This window comes from Melospiza georgiana, chromosome 1, assembly GCF_028018845.1.
Source record: "Melospiza georgiana isolate bMelGeo1 chromosome 1, bMelGeo1.pri, whole genome shotgun sequence".
Taxonomy (NCBI): domain Eukaryota; kingdom Metazoa; phylum Chordata; class Aves; order Passeriformes; family Passerellidae; genus Melospiza; species Melospiza georgiana.
In genome coordinates, this window is record NC_080430.1 from 81388963 (window position 1) to 81409648 (window position 20686).

The window sequence follows — 20686 nt, forward strand, 5'->3', positions numbered from 1 at the left end:
AAAAGGTTTAGGACTGTGACAGCTGTTTGGCAATAACTTTAAGAGAAAAGAAATAAAATGCTTTCCTTGCCAGTAAAAGATTCAACTTCAGCCTTATTCTATATGCCATGATTTTGGTATTGCCCTGATGGAAAACAATTCTTCAATTTTATTAGTGTTTCTTTTCTGAAACAATATATGGAAGAGGCCATGACAACCCTGCAAGTCTTTGCTAAGAAAAATCCTGCACTCAGCAATATACATCAGAATGAACAGGAGCTGGAAGTTACATGATTTTTCTGTGTATTTTTCTGAGGATGCATGCAAAATTGCAAGGAGAGATGGTTAAGGTGTGGGAACTGGAAAGAAAAAGTAGATGAAAAGATGGAAGTGCTTCTTCAATGTTCAGTGAAGAGATAAATTTTCTGACTTTTGAGCTTGTAAATTTTTAAGCAATGATTTGCCATATTTAATCAGATTTAGAAGTATCCACTTGCTTGCTGCTGGCAGAAACCCCTGAATACTGATTCTGAATGTCAAAGCATGAAGCAAATTGCATGAAACAGGATGTTACTGTACTGTAAGGTGGCTGAAGTAAGCTTAGCAAAGGCTGATGGCTAACCTGCTAACAGATGGACAAACAGCTGTCTTTTGTTTTCATCACCAGTAGGATACTACCAGAAATTAGAGAACATGCAGCAATGGAGAGAGGAATTGATGCAGTAGCATGAGAACTATGTGTAGAGTTAATGAATTGTCTAGTAGCTTTTCTAATGAAAAGAAAACAGAAGCCAAATGATGTTGTTTTGTTTGGAATACAGGGATGAATGCGCAATAAATACATTCCATAAATGTATTTAATTTCATTTCATTTTCCATAAATAAATGGATTCCATTTGCCAAATATATTTGGATAAAATGTGACATCATATGTTTAAAAGGAAAAGAAGGATTTTTTTTTCAGGCATAATCAAGCTGTGACTGGTTAAAAGAATGTCATGGGTCCTTGGTGGTTTCAGTTTTCAGTAGCCAAATAATATTTCAAACTGCTTGATAGACACAAGGAGCATTTCTAAGGAACTGTGACTGGTAACGAAGGAGTATTTCACCATTACAATTAATATTCAGAAGATTTACAAATAAGGAAGACCTCTGTCACTTAACCTAGATCAGATAATGTGTTGTACTCCAAACACAACAGAATGATGACGCTTCATGACAAATAACAATTGTGTGCCACAGAAGCAGAAAAAATTTAACAGCCAGCAGCTACAGAGCCTTGTGTCCAGCCCCCTCCACTCTGAACGTGCAGCAGAGATGGTAAGCTGGGGACTCAGCCATAGCACAGCTCTGGTTGCTCAGCAACAATTGCAGCTTTTTACTGTGAGCGTGTGTTAAGCAGGCACTGGCAGTTGTGCTTTTTCCAGAAAGGTTTGATTTAGCACCGAGGAGCCAATTCCTCTCTGACATGGTTGGAAGGCATAGGCTGCTCATGTATAGCCCAGGATTGTGGTGGTGTTTGCAGAGGTCCCAGGATGAGGGAGGAGATGAGAATCTTGACTCCTTGTTTCAGAAGGCTGATTTATTATTTTATGATATATATTACATTAAAAGAAAATGATATATTAAAACTATACTGAAAGAATAGAAGAAAGGATTTAATCAGAAGGCTAGCAAGCAATAGAAAAGAATGGAATGATAATAAAATCTTGTGACTGACCAGAGAGTCCAAGACAGCTGGACTGTGATTGGCCATTAATTAGAAACAACCACGTGTGACCAATCACAGATGCACCTGTTGCATTCCACAGCAGCAGATAACCATTGTTTACATTTCGTTTCTGAGGCCTCTCAGCTTCTCAGGAGAAAAAATCCTAGCAAAAGAATTTTTCAAAAAATATCTCCATGACACAGGATAACTGTATAAATTTGCATTATTGCCACTTCAGTGGAATTCAATAGGTTTTGGCATTTGTTTATGTCATGTGAAAATTTGCAATCTATACTTCCTCTACTGCTAAAGTTATGTAAAGGGAAATGCTTGGTTATTGGCAAATAACTGGTTTTGCTTTTAGGTTTGTGAATAGATATTCAAAATACCTGAAGGAGGTGTTGGAGTGGGGACCTGGGGTTGAACCACAGTGAAAGAGATAGTAATGAGATAGCAATAGCAACCTTCTGACTCTGTGCAGTGGAACTGCTCATGATGAAAGGCTGCAGCTGGTCCAGTTTAACTGCACAACAGGGACAGAACACCCATAGTTCAGGGAAATAACAGTGTGCCTCCCGTGTTGCTGTGTTCCTGTGGTACCCAGGAGATTGCAGGGTGTCATGGTTTAACCCAGCTGGCAAATAAGGCCCATACAACAGCTCACTTACATCTCTCCTTGCACTGGAATGGGGGAAGAGTATTAGACTAAAAGTGAGATGGGTTGAGATAAAAGCAGTTTAATAAGGAAAATAAAGTCCTGCATGCAAGCAAAGCAGGTTAAGAAGTGCATTCACCACTTCCTGGAGGCTCCATCTCATGCAATGTGACTTGGGAAGGCAAACACCATTTCTCTGAATGTCCCCCCTTTCTCCTTCTCCCCCCGCTTTACAAACTCAGGATGATGCTTTGTAGTCTGGCATACCCCTTGAGTCAGATGCTGAGGCTGTGTGCCCTCACAACTTCTTATGCCCCCTGAGCCTTTTATTGGTGGGGTAAGAAAGCCTTGGTGCTGGCTAAGCAGTGACTGAAATGTCCATGAATCATCAGCACTGCTGTGACGGTGGTCACAGGGGTCATAGGATGAGGGAAGAGATGTAGATCTGACTCCATGTTTCAGAAGACTTGATTTATTATTTTATGATATATATTACATTAAAACTATACTAAAGAATAGAAGGAAAGGTTTCATCTCAGAAGGCTAGCTAAGCTAAGAATAGAAAAGAAAAGAATGATAACAAAGGCAGATGCCTCATAGGAGACCAATCACAGATGCACCTGTTGCATTCCACAGCAGCAGATAACCATTGTTTACATTTTGTCCCTGAGGCCTCTCAACTTCTCAGGAGGAAAAGATCTTAAGGAAAGGATTTTTAATGAAAAGATATCTGCGACACACTGCTTCCTGCAGAATTCCAAAACATGGCCCCGTACCAGTTACTAGGGAGAAATTTACCTCTTCCAAACCCAGCACACAGGGTATTAGGGGAACTGGATTAAAAAGTGAACAAAAAGGTTAAGTGCAGAGAGAGGCACTTGACATTCCCTATATTGTCTAAGATTAAGGAAAGGCAGGCTGAGTTACAGAAGACTTTTTGGAGACTATTGCAGGACAAAAACCCTCAACCCTCTTAACTTACTATTTTGAGTACAGTTTGCCCTCAGGTACCTATTCTATTTGTACTCAAATCAGGTGTCTTTGCTGCTTGGCTGAGAGAACACAAAGGAGGTGCCCTCTGTCAGGATGGTGGAAGCATTCAGAGCACCTGGAAAAGCTGAAGACTCTGCTAAAGTATTATGACAAAAAAAAGAAGAGGCATTAGTATGTTGTATGAAAAGTATTAGAAACTTCAGATTCTTGCAGCAATAAATCCTTCATGTTGCTGATTTTGGAGCTGTGTCTTCTAATCTGTGCACCAAATCATAGTTTCCCATTCCATTTGTGATTACCATATTGTTGTTGTAGCACCTATAAATATAATTGTTGTTATAGCAGGTTGAAGAATGGTCTAAATTGCAAATTCTAGACTAACTTAAATGACTTCACTTCTATTATCAGAATGAGGAAGAACCTGGGATTTTTTGACTGAAATATATGACTCAAGCCTTTGTATTTTAGATAATAGTTTTCAAAAGAAAATATACCAGGTTTTCCCACAGCATGGAACACAGTGTTCCATGAACACTAAAAATTTAAAGAAAAAATCAGATTTTTACTATGGAAAAGAAGTGCTTTGTTTAGCAGATAAGAGAGGGTGGAGTATTCAAGCTCCAGCTGCTAAGGGATTATGAGATCATAACTTGGTTGTGTGATCAGGTGCCAGAAGTTTGAGTCCGTAGTTTCTCCTGCTTTACCATTTTATTCCTAAAAATCTATAGGCCAAAAGCATTTTAAATATCTAGCATGGAGAAAATAACATGCATTCTGCCTCTCATTAACTTCATTTGGTATGTTTTAAGGTGCAAAAATGTAAAATGTGGAAATTGAGATTTCTCAAATCTATTTCTAGTGATCTTGAGTTTAATAAGGAATTAAAACTTCCCTTCTTCCTGCTCTGAATTGTTTTCTCTTTTGGAAGTTTTTGACCTCTTCAAGAAGAATGCTTATTGTATGTGGTGAACTGTTTATTAATATAAATCGGGCCAAGAAGTACAGAACTCCTTTGTATTAAATAATTTCTTTTACTCTTGGTTTCCTATGAAATGCTGTGTGTGTACAAAGGATGTATAAGTACGAAGATCTTTCTGTGAGGATTTATTAGCAGGATTTTTAGCTGATGGCATTTGCTGGCTGGAAAGATGTAAGATTTATTTTTTGAGGGAAATGTAAAAGCCAGCAGAATGGTGGGGGAGAGAGTGAGAGTGCTCTCCCCCAGTGTGGCCAGGTGATGGATGCCTGCTCAGCATCCCCTTAGACTGGTCTGTCTATGCCCGCAGTGCAGCATGTGGCAGCAATAAGGATTAGGAGTGATACTAGGCACTGTCTTTTCCTTGGGACTTGTCCAAACTCCCTATTATTTCTTCTTATTGGAGTATGCCAATCAAATGTAAATGCTGCTTACTGGTTTTTAAATCTCTTTGCACCCACGTTATCCAGTAATAGTTATCAAGCATCTCTATGACTATTTTCTACTCTGTTATGCATTATGTTTGGCTTTTTCTAATGTAAACTAAAATCTTCAAAGACAAAAAGCAAAGAAAGGAGGAAGTGAGGAAGGGTGATCCTTTTGCTGGAGGGAATGACTTCCTATGAACACGGCAACAGCACTTGAGGGGTTTGTAGGTGCAGGCCATAGGGAAAAACAACATAAGAGTATTAGCACCAGAACAGCAAAGGGAAAAAAAACCTACCCACAGAGGTTCTGGAAAACAGCTTGAGTGCAAGACTACAGAACTGTAAGCCTTTGGTGTTATTGAGGTGAAAGCACCTGAAAGTACCATACCATAGGATGTTTTCGGATTTGTTGGAATTTAAAAGCTGAAGTTTAAATCTACTGAAATACATGAAGGGACTGTAACAGTCTCAACAAAACAGTGAGCTTAACCTTCACCTGTGGTGAGGTTGTTTTATATCCCTCCCAGGTGATATGAACAGGCCTCTGGACAATTGTTTAACTGTAGTGAAGAGGGAATTCCTGCTAAAAGCTGAGAAGCAGAGTTTTCAAGAGTGTTGGTTTAGCCACATGCAGACAATGCAGTAACTTTTGGGAAAAGCTTTTGAAATCTTTGTTTTCTCAGGAGCACTGTTACAACAGTATTCAATTTCAAGTAATTTTAAATCTTAAGAAAAATATTAATAAAGAGGTTTGGATATTACCTTCCCCCTGCCCCAGCTTGCTATATTGCAATCATGGGATCATGGTTGGGGAAAAAGGCACTGGAAGTCCTAAGTGAAAGAGAAGTCTTGATAGTCCCAATACAATGGTTTGTTAGGGGAGAGCCTCCAGAGATCCATTAAAGGTAGTAATCTAAATCTTAGGTTAATCAGTCAATAAAAAAAAAGTCTCTAAATGTAGTAGTCTCTAAATGCAGAGCATAGGGAAGTGCCTTGTTAGAGGATGACTGGTTTGAGAAAGAATGAAAGACTAAGAAGAGAGGAGGAAAAAAATTACAGTGTGGAAAAGAAATAGAAATCTATGGCTTTGCTTATTACCTTTTTATTTCTCCAGAGAAAAAGAGCTGGTATGAACGCCAACACCACTACATTGGCTGGTTGGCAAGCAGTATGTTTTTCATGCTACTATTAAAAATTGCCAAGTGGGTGCTTTTTGTTATTAGTGAAAGAACTGGGTATCGTGAATTAAATGTACTTGAGTTCTGCAGCTCTGTTTAATTAAATTTTTATCAAACTTAAATTTTAAGGCAATGAGTAAGTAAAAATTCATTAAATGGAATCTTGTTTGGTGGTAAATAAGCCCAATAGACTGAAAAATGAGTAAGGCATTCTTAAAGACCACTTGGAAGTAAATATTAATTTAAAATGTCATAACCTTACAAATAAAACACTTCCCCCATCATTTTCTACATTTTGAAATCTATGTGTGGAAGAATTTAATTTCCTTTAGTTGTGCATATATTAGTAAATTAGAGGAGGGAGAGAAAACAAAAGACATTTTACTTTCAATGTTTTCAAACTGAAGACTTCTTGTATGAGTTTCTAACGCAGCTGGACAAATATCTCTTCCTGAGTTACTGTGGAAGAAGTGCCATGCAACTTCTGCTTTTACTTAATACATCTAGCTCTTTTCAAAGATGGTCTGGTAGGCACACATCAAACTAAGACTGGTAAGAGTGGTCTAAAGGACTGCTGGAGGTTTAAATAACTTCTAGGTGACTGGAAAAAAAAAAACAAAACAGCAAGCTCAGCATAGCTGCTGAACTGTTTTAATGAATATATTGTGTATAACAGTAAGTACAATGGAAATACCTTTTTATTAAAATCTTTAATGCCATAGATATGTAGTGCACAAGTTACTTACATCCTGTTCGCTATATGGTCAAACTTTTATGATTGGACTGTACCTTAAAGTTTTTTTCACCCAAAATGATTCTATCACTTAGTATGAGTACATCATGTCTCAGCTGCAGAGCTGGCTTCTGTCTCTGGAGCATAGGAAGTGCTTTCCTAATGACCTGTAGGTCAGAGGAGTTACTCCTGTGAGCTCAGTGCACCTGTGAATGGAGATTTAAAAAGCTGCAGAGCAGTTTAGTTCAGCTGTGTCTGAACAACTCTAAAAAACTGTAAATTAGTGTGGTGAAAAAGCTTCAATTCAGCACAGCAATAGACCCCTTCAAATGTTAATATTGCTAAAAGGGAAGAACATATTTCATATCTGATCAGTTGCTTCTGTGTGGATCCAGGTGTTCCTTTGGTGCTGGCAACTAAAGTTAGGATAGTTTTGGGACATGGAACAACTCACAGGACCTGAATCAAAGGACTTGTCTGATATTTAACAAAAAAAGGGTGAACTCTTAATTGACAATTTTTTTTGGGGGGGCCTATTCCATGGAAAACAAATTACCCAAGTGGACATTTTGTTATTAGTGCTAAGCTACTCAGAAACATCTCAGGTACAACCAAGCTTTTAGTTAATGATTTACTTATGTGGCATGCATAGCAGAAAAAAAAATCAGGCATATGTCTTTAAGGCTTGTGCTGCTGAATCCCCTTCCAACTAAAGTAAATAAAGGGCAGTGGAACAGAAAATACAAACAACTGCAAACATCACTACCTTCACTTAAAAGGATAACAAAACAGCTTGTAGAAAGTAGTTAACATCTGTAAAAGTATTTACTGCCTTAGAAAGTGATAAATGACATAAATAATGAGTTTGCCCAGACTCCCATGCTGATCTAGAAAAAGTACAAGTAAGTTTTTTGACCTTTATAGTGATAGAAGTTGCACAAATTTCTATTTCATCATCTAATATGTTAAAATTGAAATGTTTTTAAAAACTTGTCTCCAGTAATCTTTTGTGTTTTTAGACTGTGCATTTGTCTTAGGCTATATTAAATAGGGAAATTTTAACTAGTTATGACCATGAACTTTTAAATTAGGATGATTACTAATTTCTATATGTTAGCCAGTTGCTCACAAAGGTAGAAATAGGCTTCATGGTAGTAATGATCAGTTCAGAGACCATAATTTTGATGTGAATTTTGGTTTAGATTTGTTATTTTCCCAGTTGCTTACACTGAATTTTCATTTGCCATTCGAACACATCATAGTTGCTCAGTCTTGGAAGTTTCTGTAATTCATTGTGCTCATCCTTATTACTTTGAATAACATACTTTTGTCTGCAGATGTCACTCTTGTAGCTTTTCCTTTTTTCACCTGACTGTGCAGATGCCTGGAGCGCTCCACTTATACCTTAAAACTGTTCCTCTAAGATCTAACTATTCATTTTTTTTCCTGTCCTCTCCATTCCAACCTTTAATCAAGTCTCTATCTTTGAAGGTCATTTCCCTTATGCTTTTCCTAAAAGCACTTGACAATTGATCTTTTTGAAAGCTTTATTTGCAAATCCATATAATTTAGCTCAATCTTCTTTACACTAATGCTTATTAACCTCTTTAGTGAACCTCAGCAGTTCATGAGGAGTGTTCCTCTCTTTCACAAAAATATTTTTGGGTTTTCCTTTGGAAATTAAATAATTTGAGCCGCCTCTTAATTACATGTTTTAATATAATGCCTGTTACTTTACCTACCAAGGCTTCCTCATCAGGTGTTTCTCATTCAACTATCCCCTGAAGGTGTGCATTTATTTTATTAGCCAGAGCCCAGTCCTCTGATACTGATGCAGAGTATATATCACATTCAGAAGCTTTACTCTTTTGTCTGAGTTCCTTTGCAATTTCTGGGCATCTAGCCATCTGAGGCATTACTTTCATTCATTTAGAAAAAAACAACAAGTTTTTTTTTTTTTTTTTCTTTTTTAGCTTATAAACTCCTACCTGGCCCCAATATATTGCCTCCTTAATGGGTGGTTTCTGTGAAGAAAATACTGAATTCTGCAGCAAAAATATATACAAATTTAGTACTCTTCTATGGCTTTCTTATAGAATCATAGAATGATTTGACTTAGAAGGAATCTTAAACACCATGTAGTTCCACCCCCCTTGCCATGGGCAGGGACACCATCCAGTAGACCAGGTTGCTCAAAGCCCCATTCAGCCTGGACTTGAATGCCTCCAGGGATGGGGAACCCACAGCCTCTCTGGGCAATCTTTTCTGTTGTCTCACCTTCCTCACACTAAAGATTTTCTTCCTAATATCTAATATAAATCTAACCTCTTTCAGTATGACTTGATTTCCTCTTGTTCTGTTTCTACATGCTCTTATGAAACATCCCTCTTTGTCTTGTGAACTCCCTTCAGGTGCTGGAAGGCCACAATTAAGTCACCTCTAAGCATTTTCTCTTCCAGGCTGACCAAACACAATTTTCTCAGCCTTTCACCTTAGGACAGGTGCTCCATCCCTCTAATAATCTTGCTGGCTCTCCTCTGGACTCACTCCAACGGGTCCATGTCTTTCCTGGGCTGGGTGGAGCACTGCAGGTGGGATCTCACCAGAGAAGAGCAGGAGGGCAGAATTCTCTCCCTCCCCTGCTGCCCACACTGCTTTGGAAGCAGCCCAGGACACATTTGGCTCTCTGGGCTGCAAGAGCACACTGCTGGGTCATGTCCAGCCTCTCACCCACCAGCACTTCCAAGTCTTGCAATGCCATGTTTTTTTGAAGACATTGTGGGAAATTTCCTCTTATTGTGGTGAACCATGGCAGGGACCTCATTATCACCACTTTGTATTTCTTATCAGCTATTATTCAGTCTGCTTCATCTTGCCTTATTGCATCTTTGTCTAAGCTGTCATGTTTTAATTTATCTGGATTTTTTTCATATCTTTGTTGTTCCAGCTTTTTGGAGGATACCTGCTGGCTTTTGCTCTACTTTTTAGCTATGCTGACTGGCTTATGCTTTTTCTCAAGTTTTTCCATGGTAGAAGCTGTGCAATTGCACTCTGTTTTCAGTATGGTGTTCTTAAATAGTTTGCATATTGTCTACAAAGATTTAATTATTTTGACTGGTTATTTCTATCTTCTTTTACTGACTCTCCAGTTTGAAGATGCATTGGTTTTTCTAAAGCTTTTATTAGTGCTGTTGTGATGACCCACCCTTAAGGGGAAGGAAGCACCTAAGATTTACAAATGCTCTTTGGTCAACAGGAACAAAAAAATGTAAGAGCGTCTGCAAATAATTAGAAAATTTTACTGGTGCGTTACACAATTGGATGGAATTTGGTGTGTAATTCTCTGACCTACTATATTAACACCCAACAGGGGTTTGGATGAAAGAGTGTGGCAGCAGGGACAGACAAATTTAAAGAGGGAGAGATTCATTAAAGAAAAAAATGAGAAGGTAAAGGAAAAGAAAGAGGAAAAGCAAGAAAAATTCAAGAGCAGGAGATAAATTAAAGAGAGAAAGCAACACAGAAAAAGAGAGAAAATGATCATCACTTCTGCTTTTAGCATCAATCCAGCAGATAAGAATTGATCTAGCTGTGTCAGTCTGCCAGTGAGACATCCAGGGTCCTGGGGGGCACTGCCCAAGCTTGGGAAAGTACCTTTTTAATGGACAGGTTTCTCTCTTTCTAAGTTAGTTAGTTATCGTGTGCAGGCCTTTGTGGAAAGGCAATGGAGGGGTTTGGGGGTCACTGGTGTCTCAATCCCATGTTGTAGTTCATGCCCACGTCCTGCCACTCATTCCTGCACTTGTGCTGTAGTGTGTTGTGGCTCCTTCCCAGAGAAAAGTGCTGCTCCATCTCCAGCCTGGCCTTCCTTCTCCAGCAAAGTCTTGTTCTTTCTCATGCTGTGTTAGCACCACTCAGGTTGCTGTGTGGCCTGGGTGGAGTGTGGGGATGCATCATCAGAAGCCATCTTGTCACCAGCCAGGTTCTCTGGGCCTCTAGAGCTGTGAGGCTGTTACATTTGGTGTTTTATTTGAACTCTAATATTTTGAATCTGATATTGTGCCTTTTTAGGCACTGAGGCCTCATGTGTTTTTGAATTATGAACCTTCTATTATTGATGTCTAAAAAAATTAGTATCAGCATTGCAATCTAAAATGGTGTTTCCCAGGTGTATATGAATGCAGCTGAAGTTACTTACTGATACTGTTCCCTGCCATGGACACCCCTTGTCACTGTCAGCATGTCACAGTCAATACTTCCAGGCTAATTAGGCAGACAGGAATATCATATGCAGTGTCTATCTTGTTTGTGACTGAAACTTTATGCTGTTGGGCTCTGGTTGACTCTCTAACTTGTTTGAACACTGAACTCTATTAAACCAGTGTGCATTTTCCTATATTTCCTATGTAGTAAATACCTTGATGTATGGCACAAAGTACCAATGGATACCCTCCTTATGCTATTCTGGTGGTTTCTAGTGCGATTGTTACAGCCGTTTCTTAGTTCAAAAATGGTATCCCAGATCCTCCAACTTTGTTTCTAGGACTTTTCCTGCTTAAGCAAACGCAGTTATGTACTTGTTTTAGTTTTCTGTTTTCTCCTACCTTGTTCAAAATGACAACCTTTTAGTGTCCAGCCTTTTGCTATGGCTTGCAGTGTGACTGGTGGAGCCCTCTGCTTTATCACATAATTAGCTCCCTGTGCTTCACACAAGTGGATATGGATTTTAAGAACAGATGATCTTTAGGGCCTGATAACATTTCCTCAGGCTAGGTTTAAAACCTCCTCACTAATATTTAAGAGTAAAAGCCACAAAGTTTATCCAAATTGTTTCTTCCAAAACCATTCCTTTACTTTCAGGAGTGTTCTCATCTTCCAGTGAATCTGGGCCTTTTTTCTTTCCTGGTCTTCAGTTGCATGCTGAGAATTTATCATTCTCTTTAGTCTGCTTTTCTAGGGATATTGGAATGTCTGAGTGGTGCTAGGGATGCTTGAAAATCCTGAGGTAAGGTATTTTTGCCTTTGATCTTTGTGCTGGCTAAGTTGATGGGCACAATGTCCACATAATTTGAAATAGGAAAGAGTGTGTGCAAGTTTGAGGTGTGAGATTTTGTAGCTCCTTAAAAAATTGGAAAATGTATCACTTCCATGGTTACCCGAATGGCAATTTTCTGTCCTCGCAAAAATGTCTCTTCATTTGATAAAATCCACACATCCTGTTTGTCCTGGTAAACAGAGGGTAGTTATTTATCTGTCAACTATATAATTGTTTTATCTTTAATTTTTATTTTTTTTATTGGTCTATCAAATATGCAAGCATAGCCTGAAGAACAAATGTTTTGCATAAAGCAGAAGAGGGAATTACACTAGGACTTCCTACATGGTAGGCTAGCTCTTTAAGCAATGCTATCTTTCACATAACATCCCTGTTAAATAGCAATGTAACATGGTTAAAGTCTTAGTCATATCTGTTACCTCCTCAAGTAAGTTAGAAGTGTAGTTTTCAGCTATGATAGCTTTTCTTTTTCTCTTTTTTGCCCCCTTTTTTTCAATATATTTGATCTGAAGATATTAGGTGGCTGATAAATTGTACACTTGTTAGATATTTTAAGACAAAAAGCATTTTTTGGAATGACAAGCAATTCATGCGCCTACTAGTGCAGGAAATCACTAAATATATTGAAGTTTTAATTTTTCTCAGCAAAGTAGTTAAAAATACTTGCCTTCAAGGTATTAAAGCCCCAGTGTTATTTGACTTTGAAAGCAGTTCAAGGTAATGTCTACCTTTAGCTCTGGTTATTTGCATTGTAGCTGTATCACGAGAATGCAGCAGAGTCAAATATCCTTTTCTTTAAGTTCCTGCAGTTACAGTGAGTGTAGATTTTCATCTGTGATTTGTCAGTGATCATCTCTGTAAAGAATATTTCAATTGCCAAATTTTATATAGACTATTTTGTGAAAAAACCATGAAAGTCACGGACACTTTCAGCTTTCAACCACTAGATGGTAGCTAACTATCATAAGTTCCCACAGTAAAAGAACCTTCTCGTTGCCAAAACCGTGCAATGCAACACTAACAAAAAACCCATAGAATCATAGAATACACTGAGTTGGAAGGGACCCATCAGGATAATCGAATCTCACTCCTGCTCCTACTCACAACACCTCAGGAGTCACATCAAGTGCCTGACAGCATTGTCCAAATGTTTCTTGAACTCTGTCAGGCTGGTGCTGTGGCCACTGCCCTGGGGAGCCTGTTGCAGGGTTTAGTCACCCTCTGGGTGAAAAACCTTTTCCTGATATCCAGCCTAATCTTCCTCTTACTCACTTTAGGCCATTCCCTTGGGTCCTGTCACTTGCCACCACAGAGGAGAGAGCAGCGTCTGCCACTCCTCTTCCCATCCCACTGTGGGGATGGAGACCTGAAGGACCCCGCTAGTGACTGCTCTCCAGCCTGATGTTACTCCTTTTACTAATTTTGATACTGGAACACAAACAAAGTCTCTTGACATTGTGAAATGAATTTTCATAATTCCTAAAATAGTACAACAACTCATTATTTTAGTTTGAAAAGTGTTTCTCTAGCACAGTTGATTGTGTGCTTCATAGTTTTTTACTCGTCTGCACATCAGTAATTCACACCAAATGTGACTTAATGCTTGTTGGGTGCAGAGCAGAGCCAAGGCTAGCCAGAGATATATGACAGACTAAAATTATTCTTAGAATTCTCACTTATAATACAAGATCCTCATTAATGTATAAATTAAATTATTAAAAATTGATCTTGCACTCCTGAAGCATCTGGAGAGAAAGTGCGAATTACAGATCTGATGGTGTATCACCAGTAAAATAAAGGTAAAAGAGGAGTTTGTTTTAAAGTTGGTTAAAATCTGCAAAAAACCTTTTTTTCCCGCCCAAGTTATAAAAATGTTTCTAAAAGTCAAATCTGGTACTGGGATAGAACAAGGAACTCTGCCTCAGCAAGAACTGTTCTGGTCAAAAGGCTGAAAAAAACCGACCTAGATTATTTGATCTGTTTACATAGCCAGTATACACTATCTAATCTAATGCTCTAGTGGATGTAAAATGGATGTAAAACAAATCCCTAAAGCAGTATTTTTATAGCATTTTAAGCCAAAATCAGCTAAACTATATTTAAGGCTGGGCATTATTTGATTTTGTGGCTTATAAGCCAAAGAAGAGGTAGAGGTTATAAGAGTCTGGCATGTAATTTTTGACCAAAAGATTTCTTCTCGGCTGTCTGGGTTGGTTGCATTAATTAAAGTGGCTCTGCTGCAAGTCTGACTTTTGACCCGAGGACAGCAATGACCTGATGATGGCAGTTAAGCACTGTCTCAATCACTTCATTATTTTCCATTTTCTTTTTTTTAACTTAATGAGATGGAAAATCACAGGAAGTTAAATTCCATAAACATCAATGATCTTTGAATGACTCTAACCAGTATCAGTGTATAATCTAGTACTGTAAATGCAGGCTGCCCCAAGGGTTCTGAGGATATATTACAGCTGCAAGGAGAGTTCCTGTGTAAGGTAATGATTTGTGATTATTTGATATCAACATATATATGGGTTCCCTTCATGGGTTAGATTAATCCTTGTCATGATTGACAGCCATTTTAATTCTAGAAATGTCACATTCCAAGTTACTTAAATGACTGAGATTTCTGGAGTTCGAAGACTGTTTCTTTTTACAAATGATAAATGAGCTGACAGAGATGCTCTGTTAGGCTTGCCATTCACAAACAAGAAAACTAATTGAAGATGGGCAAGTTGAGAGAAGATTTAACTGCGGGGATCATGAAATTGTGAAGCTTAAAACACTGAAAGAACCTTAGACTTTAGAACTTTAAATTTTTGATTTCTTGAGGGAATTTGGTGGGAACCCATGAAGGACTTCCCTAGTAGGAAACAGGGCTGAAGAAAGCTATGTAACCTGCAAATGTAAAATCATTGGAACACACAGACAGGCCATTCAATGTACAGAAGGAAGAGGAGACCTTATAGGAGGCCAGCACGGATGAACACAGAGGGTATGAATGCAAACATGCAAGCTTCCTTAGAAGCTAGGGATGAAATAGAATCAGGGCCGCCAAGGAAGGATATAGACACAATGCCTGAGTTCACAGAGATAGAGTTAAGAAGCTCAGCTGGAGTTCAAACTTTTGAGGAGGTCAAAGGGAAATGACAATATTGTTTTTAAGTACAGTGACAACACAAGAAAATGTAGGCTGACTGCTCAGGGGAACAGGAAACTAAGGAGCAAAGAACATGGGAAGGCTGAAGTTTTCAGTGACTTTTTTAAAATAAGTTTTCATGAGCTGGCTTTGCCCTCTGGCTCTTTTAGACCTTCAAGCCTCCTTGCATAGTGAACAAAAATGAGGGATTATCTGTGGTAGCCAAAGGTACCACAGGGAGTGTTAGGGAGCACTTAAGCCAATTGGTTGTATAGAAGTTAGAAGTCCATGGGGCAGATAATAAACACCTGAAGGTCCTGAGAGGGGAAACCAATGTCATTTTGAGGCCCATCTGTCTTCAAAAGGCCACGATGATCTGGGGAGGTTCTTGATAACTAGAAAAAGACATATGTTGCACCTGTCACAGAATCAATTGGATTGGAAAAGACCTTTGAGATCATCAAGTCCAACCTGTGACTGAACACCACTGTGTCAACTAGATCGTGGCACTGAGTGCCACCCCCACTTAAACACCTCCAGGGACAGTGACTCCCTCACCTCCCTGGGCAGCCCCTCCCAATGTCTGGTCACCCTTTCTGTGAAGAAATTCTTCCTGATGTCCAACCTAAACCTCCCCTAGTGCAGCTTACGACTCTATCCCCTTGTCTATGAAGAGAAAATAAGGGAAGATCCTGGGAATGACACACCAATCATCTGCTCCTAGTAAGGTTGTGGGGCAAACGGTTCTGAAAGTGTTTCACGGCACACGAAGCACCAAGAAACTGACTGGGAGCAGCCATTGTAGATTTACAAGCGTCACATTATTCATGATCAGCCTGATTGCCTCTGTGGTGAGATGGATGGCTGTGTGGGAAACTGGGAAGCAGCAGTGGTGGGTACTGAGAGAGCTCTGCTTGTTTAGCCATAGGAAGGGAAGGCCAAGGGGAGATCTTCTTGCAGCCTTTAATTGTCTAATGAGAGGGTAGAGAGACAACAGAGCTGAACCCTTGATTAATGCTTTGTTAAGGTTTGTGGTAATAAGAGCCAACATACACAAACTGGAATGTGGCAGATTTCAGCTAGATGGGAACAGTCTTTATGCTGGATGGTCAAGTTATGTTTGGCACAGTTATATAGCCCCAGAGGGTGCAGAATTTCCACCCTTAGAGACATGAAATCTGCAAACATCTCTGAACAACCCACTCTAATGGGGCCTGCTCTGAGCAAAAGACTGTCTAGATAACTTTTGGAGATGTAAAATAATTCTTATAATTTTGTGAATCTGTAAGTTATTTGCCATGATAATAGCATTTTAGGAAAAAGATCCATGATTTTTAGCTGGTTTTTCAAGAGATTTAGGTAAGGATTTTTTTCTCCTTATTTTTTAAAAATAACTTATTGCTGCAGGGTGAAGTTGAGCCTGTTGGGTTGAGCTTTTACTTTAGAAATCACATATATCATGCAAATAAGTATAGAATCAGAGAATGGTTTTGGAAGGAACTTCAAAGATCAACTGGTTCCAGCCCCTCTGCCATGGGCAGGGACACCTTCCACTAGGCCAGATTGTTCAGAGCCCCTTTCAGCCAGCCTTGAACACATCCAGGATTGGGGCATCCACAGATCCCTGGGCAACCTGTGCCGGTTCCTCACCACCCTCACAGTGAAGAGCCTGCTGTCCTGCAGTTTAAGGCCATTCCCTCTTGTCCTATCACTACCATGCCATTGTAAAAAGCCCTCCCAGCCTTTTTTCAGGCCCCTGTTAGGAAATGGTAGGTGCTGGAAGGTCTCCCCAGCGCCTGCTCTTGTCCAGGCAGAACAGCTCTGGCCCTCTCAGCCTGTCTTCACAAGAGAGCTGACCCAGTCCTGTGATCACCTTGGTGGCTCTTCTCTGGACTCCTTCCAACAGAATGAAAATAATTAATTCCTCAGTGCTTTGAATATATCCATAGGAATTAACTTTATATGTAATACTTAATAGTGTGTTTAATTTTAAATTATAACCCTGTAAAGGGTTCAGAGAAATGTATGGATGTTTACTTTTACCCTAAATGCAATTTTTCAGTCTTTCAGACAAGTATGCACAACTGGATTTGACTACAGTAGGTGGGGAAATGTAGATAATGCAGGGAAAATGGTTTTTACTCATGTGATTTTTGTCACTGCTAAGGTTGTCAAGTGCTTTTAGACATTACTCACATTGATATGAGTGGAAGCAGAAATATTTAGGGACATTTTAAGCCAGAAATAGCTGTAAAATGTCTGTTTTCTTGTTACTAATACTGGATAATTAGATTGTTTTTCTTGGCATTTTGAAGAGGACATTGGATTATGTTCAGTCACTGAAGTGGAAAAAAATTAAAGCTCTTTTAGGAAGGAAAAAACCTAACATTTCTTGCTGAAGAAAAATTTCTGTATTAAGCAACCATTGTACACCTGAAAAATAAGTGTAACTGAATGTACTTCTATAAAAGCATGAATAGAAAACTCAGTAATTTACAAGTCTCTAGGTAAAAGATATTTGAAAGTTGTTTGACTGTTGCTGTATATTTAAACAGTCACCTGTGACAAGGAAACAAAGATGCCTGTTGACACAAGGATTGCTGCAGAAGGCTAAACACAAATCAGAGAAGCAGTTATAAAATTGACTTCTGCAAATACTTATGGTGCCCTTGAGTATGATGAATCGTATCCAGCAGTGTTTGCATATAAACAGTATCACCTTAACAACACTGTGGTTGGTAGGAGTAACTTTCAGGGCCTAATCTGTAGGCAGTAAATTCTGGTGGCTAGAGACCTCTTGTTTCTGTGGTAGTGCAATTTAATTTTCTAGCAATTTGTGTGCACACTAGAACTGAATTTTAAGTACAGAGATAAGGTTAATAGGTGCTGGGGTTTTTTATGTCCTTACTACATTTTCCAGAGTTATTTTGGCATTCCTACTGAAAGGAAAGAAACAAGTGCAAACAAAACGTTGGGGGAGTACAAAATGATGAATGTAAAAGCTTTCTCCATGGATTAGGGATTGTTCCTGAAAAACAGTGCTTGATGCTTATATTGAATAGTACAATGTTTAGAGCTGGAAGAAAGCAACTTTGGAAACAAAGCATTGGCAGAGTGATAAAGGTAAGGAAAACTGATTTTTTAACTAGGTTTAGACTAATAAATACGTAATTCGAATAAAGGTGTGTATTGAGGGGGGATGGCATAGAAAAAAGTGTTTTAAAATAGGCCTAAGTGGACGATGCTAGTTGCACAATTTGTTTTGAAAGGCAAATTTGCACTGGGAGGTGTTTATGCATTTGGCTAGTGGTGCTTGTGTCTTGCCCAGATTGTTGCAATGGTCTGGTAATGGTATAATTTCATAAATGCTGTATTAGTACACTAAAGAGTTTGATGTTAGGTGTGGTAACAAAACACGGGTTGACTCTGCCATGAAGGAAAATAGAAATGCAACTTCACTTTCCCTACATGTCTAAGATGGGAATAGAGTTTTGAAGGAAATGCTTAGCATTGAGGAAACACAACAGACTATAGAAGTCATTAAGGTACTTAGACTAATTTTAAAAGCTGGTTATTTAAGCAAACTGTTCCTGAGTTAATGCAATGTGATAACACATGTGCAGAGCTCTGATTTTTGAGATTTAGGAGTTAGATAAGGGAACTTCCCTAATTCTTTAGGGTGTGTATCTTTTAAGAAAGAGGAAATAAAAATACTGAAATTTGAAAATTGAAAACTCAGGATGCTTGAAAATATGTGAAATGGTGTGCAGTTTATCTTTGAAGGGAAATTCATGAGCAAGGCTTATGTAATATAAAACATCTTAGCAAGTTAAAGGAGAGACAAAATAATTCCATGCTGGTTAAATAAATTTTGGATAAGTCAGTAAATTAACAATAAAACATTGTTACTTTTTGACTCTTTCACTATTGAACTTCCCTGCAAAATCTTGCTCATCCATAAGACTTTGATTTCTGCATGTCTAAATTCTGTGATGCACAGTGTTCTGAAAACAAAATGCATTATTTGCTGGATAAAGAGTGTTCAGAACAAGTTTTATCTTGTTTGCATGTGACTTGCATACTAAACAACATTCTTGCTAACTCTATTCAGGCTGTCTGCATCAGCAGCTACAGTCTGTAATGGAGAAGCTGGCAATAGTCAATGGCTGGTTTCTAAGCCTCTTGTTTCAAAAAATGAACTCCTTGAATCTCTGACTTGTGCTCTTTTAGTACCTGCTGCTTAAATACATATGCTTTTTCAGCAGCTATGAGACTTTTTGAAAATTTTAATTTAATCTCAAATTATTTCTTCAGACTGACGGTGAGAGGTTTATGGGTTTAGGTATATAAAAGATACATTTAGGAATCTCTCCCTTTTCTTGCTTCAGGAAAAGATGTGTAACTGGACTAATCATCAGAAAAGGACTTTTCAGTTAATGAGTTTAGCTTTGGCCCTTCATCTGTTATGGGACTGTATCATATAGCCTTCCTTACTTTCATAACCAAAAGTGGTAAAAGAAACCCAAAACTAAACTTGGCTGCGTTACCTGTGTTGTTCTTTACATAACAAAGACTGAGCTGAAGTTGTACCATAAAAAACTTGGACAATATTTCCAGATATCTAAGTGAGACAGTGTTTATCTCTTGTAAATACTGCATCCTCCTGCATCATGGGGACATTAGGAAGAGTTGTTGATGTATGACCCTGATCAGAGTTGCTGCTGCTGAATACTTTTCAGGATTTGCATGTTGATGTTACTGCATGTAACAGCAATTTCTCTTTTCCCTACATAAATGATCCTCTGTGTGTTTCAGCAGTCTTCCATCTTCAAATCTTCATCTTTCAGTGTTCTATGAAATTCTGAATTGCATAGAGCTGCCTATGCTTGGGTATTATTTTTTGGTATAGATTCTGTTTAGGCCTATGTACTTCTGTAGTGAATACTGCAGGATTTAAAACTACAAAAACTCTTAGGCCATGACCACAATGCTGATTTGAAGTGAGATGTGAGGGTAGCTAAAGGGGAAAGGGAAGAAGGAGATGTAGAAAGCCCAGCATTTTTTTATAATTAGTTCTCTGAGATTACTAATCCTAAGTAAAGAATATCTTAAAAATTCATTCTTTTAGTAGAATGCAAATGGAAGCTCAGAAGATAGACTGGGAGATGGTTTACAGCATGGCCTCTTAGTGTTTTAAATACATAAATTAGTGATTTTCTATTGAAAGCACTGAAGTTAGGTTTTCTCTACTTTTCTGTGTACAATCTAATCCTAAAAGTGAGGCAGAAGTCTCTTCTAATGACTGCAACAACTAATGTGCAAATTTGTGATTAAGCAACACTTCATTTGGGAAGGAAGTTTGTAGAAATGATAACTCATCAAAATATAGAAGCATGACAGCTTGAATTGTATTGAGTGTTCTTGCATTGCATTGTAGCATCTCAGGAAAAAATGTGTGGAACTTGCATTGGTAATAGAAATATCCTACATATCAAAACAAATGCCTTCCAGTAGTGACATGATAAATACAAGTCAAAGTGTTTATCTTCATAAAACTATAGCTTTATCATTTAGCTAATAGTTTCCTGTTTCTCTAGGTATGGTTCATTAAGTAATTTAAGTTAATTGCACTTAAAGTTTAGTGATATCTTAATGAACATTCTTGTTGCTGGACTTGGACATTAAATATTGCCCAGTGTTGTATGAACAGCTATGCACAATAGCTTGTATATTTGTTATAGGGCTTGAGACACAGCAATTAAAAAAAGTTTTAAACAAGCATTGGGACATGATTGCTCAGTTTGAGAAGAAGGTGCTCATGATTTCAGCGTGTACAAA

General features: G+C 38.4%; 1 protein-coding gene across 1 annotated transcript in view; it reads left to right on the forward strand.

Annotated features, from left to right (window-relative positions):
• Window positions 1–1194: 1194 nt before the first annotated feature.
• DNAH5 (dynein axonemal heavy chain 5) overlaps window positions 1195–20686 on the forward strand; it is a 134011-nt gene continuing 114519 nt past the window's right edge. The window contains exon 1 of the mRNA XM_058023017.1: window positions 1195–1299. Within this exon, the coding sequence (XP_057879000.1) occupies window positions 1195–1299 (105 nt within the window). The remainder of the gene's footprint in view (window positions 1300–20686) is intronic.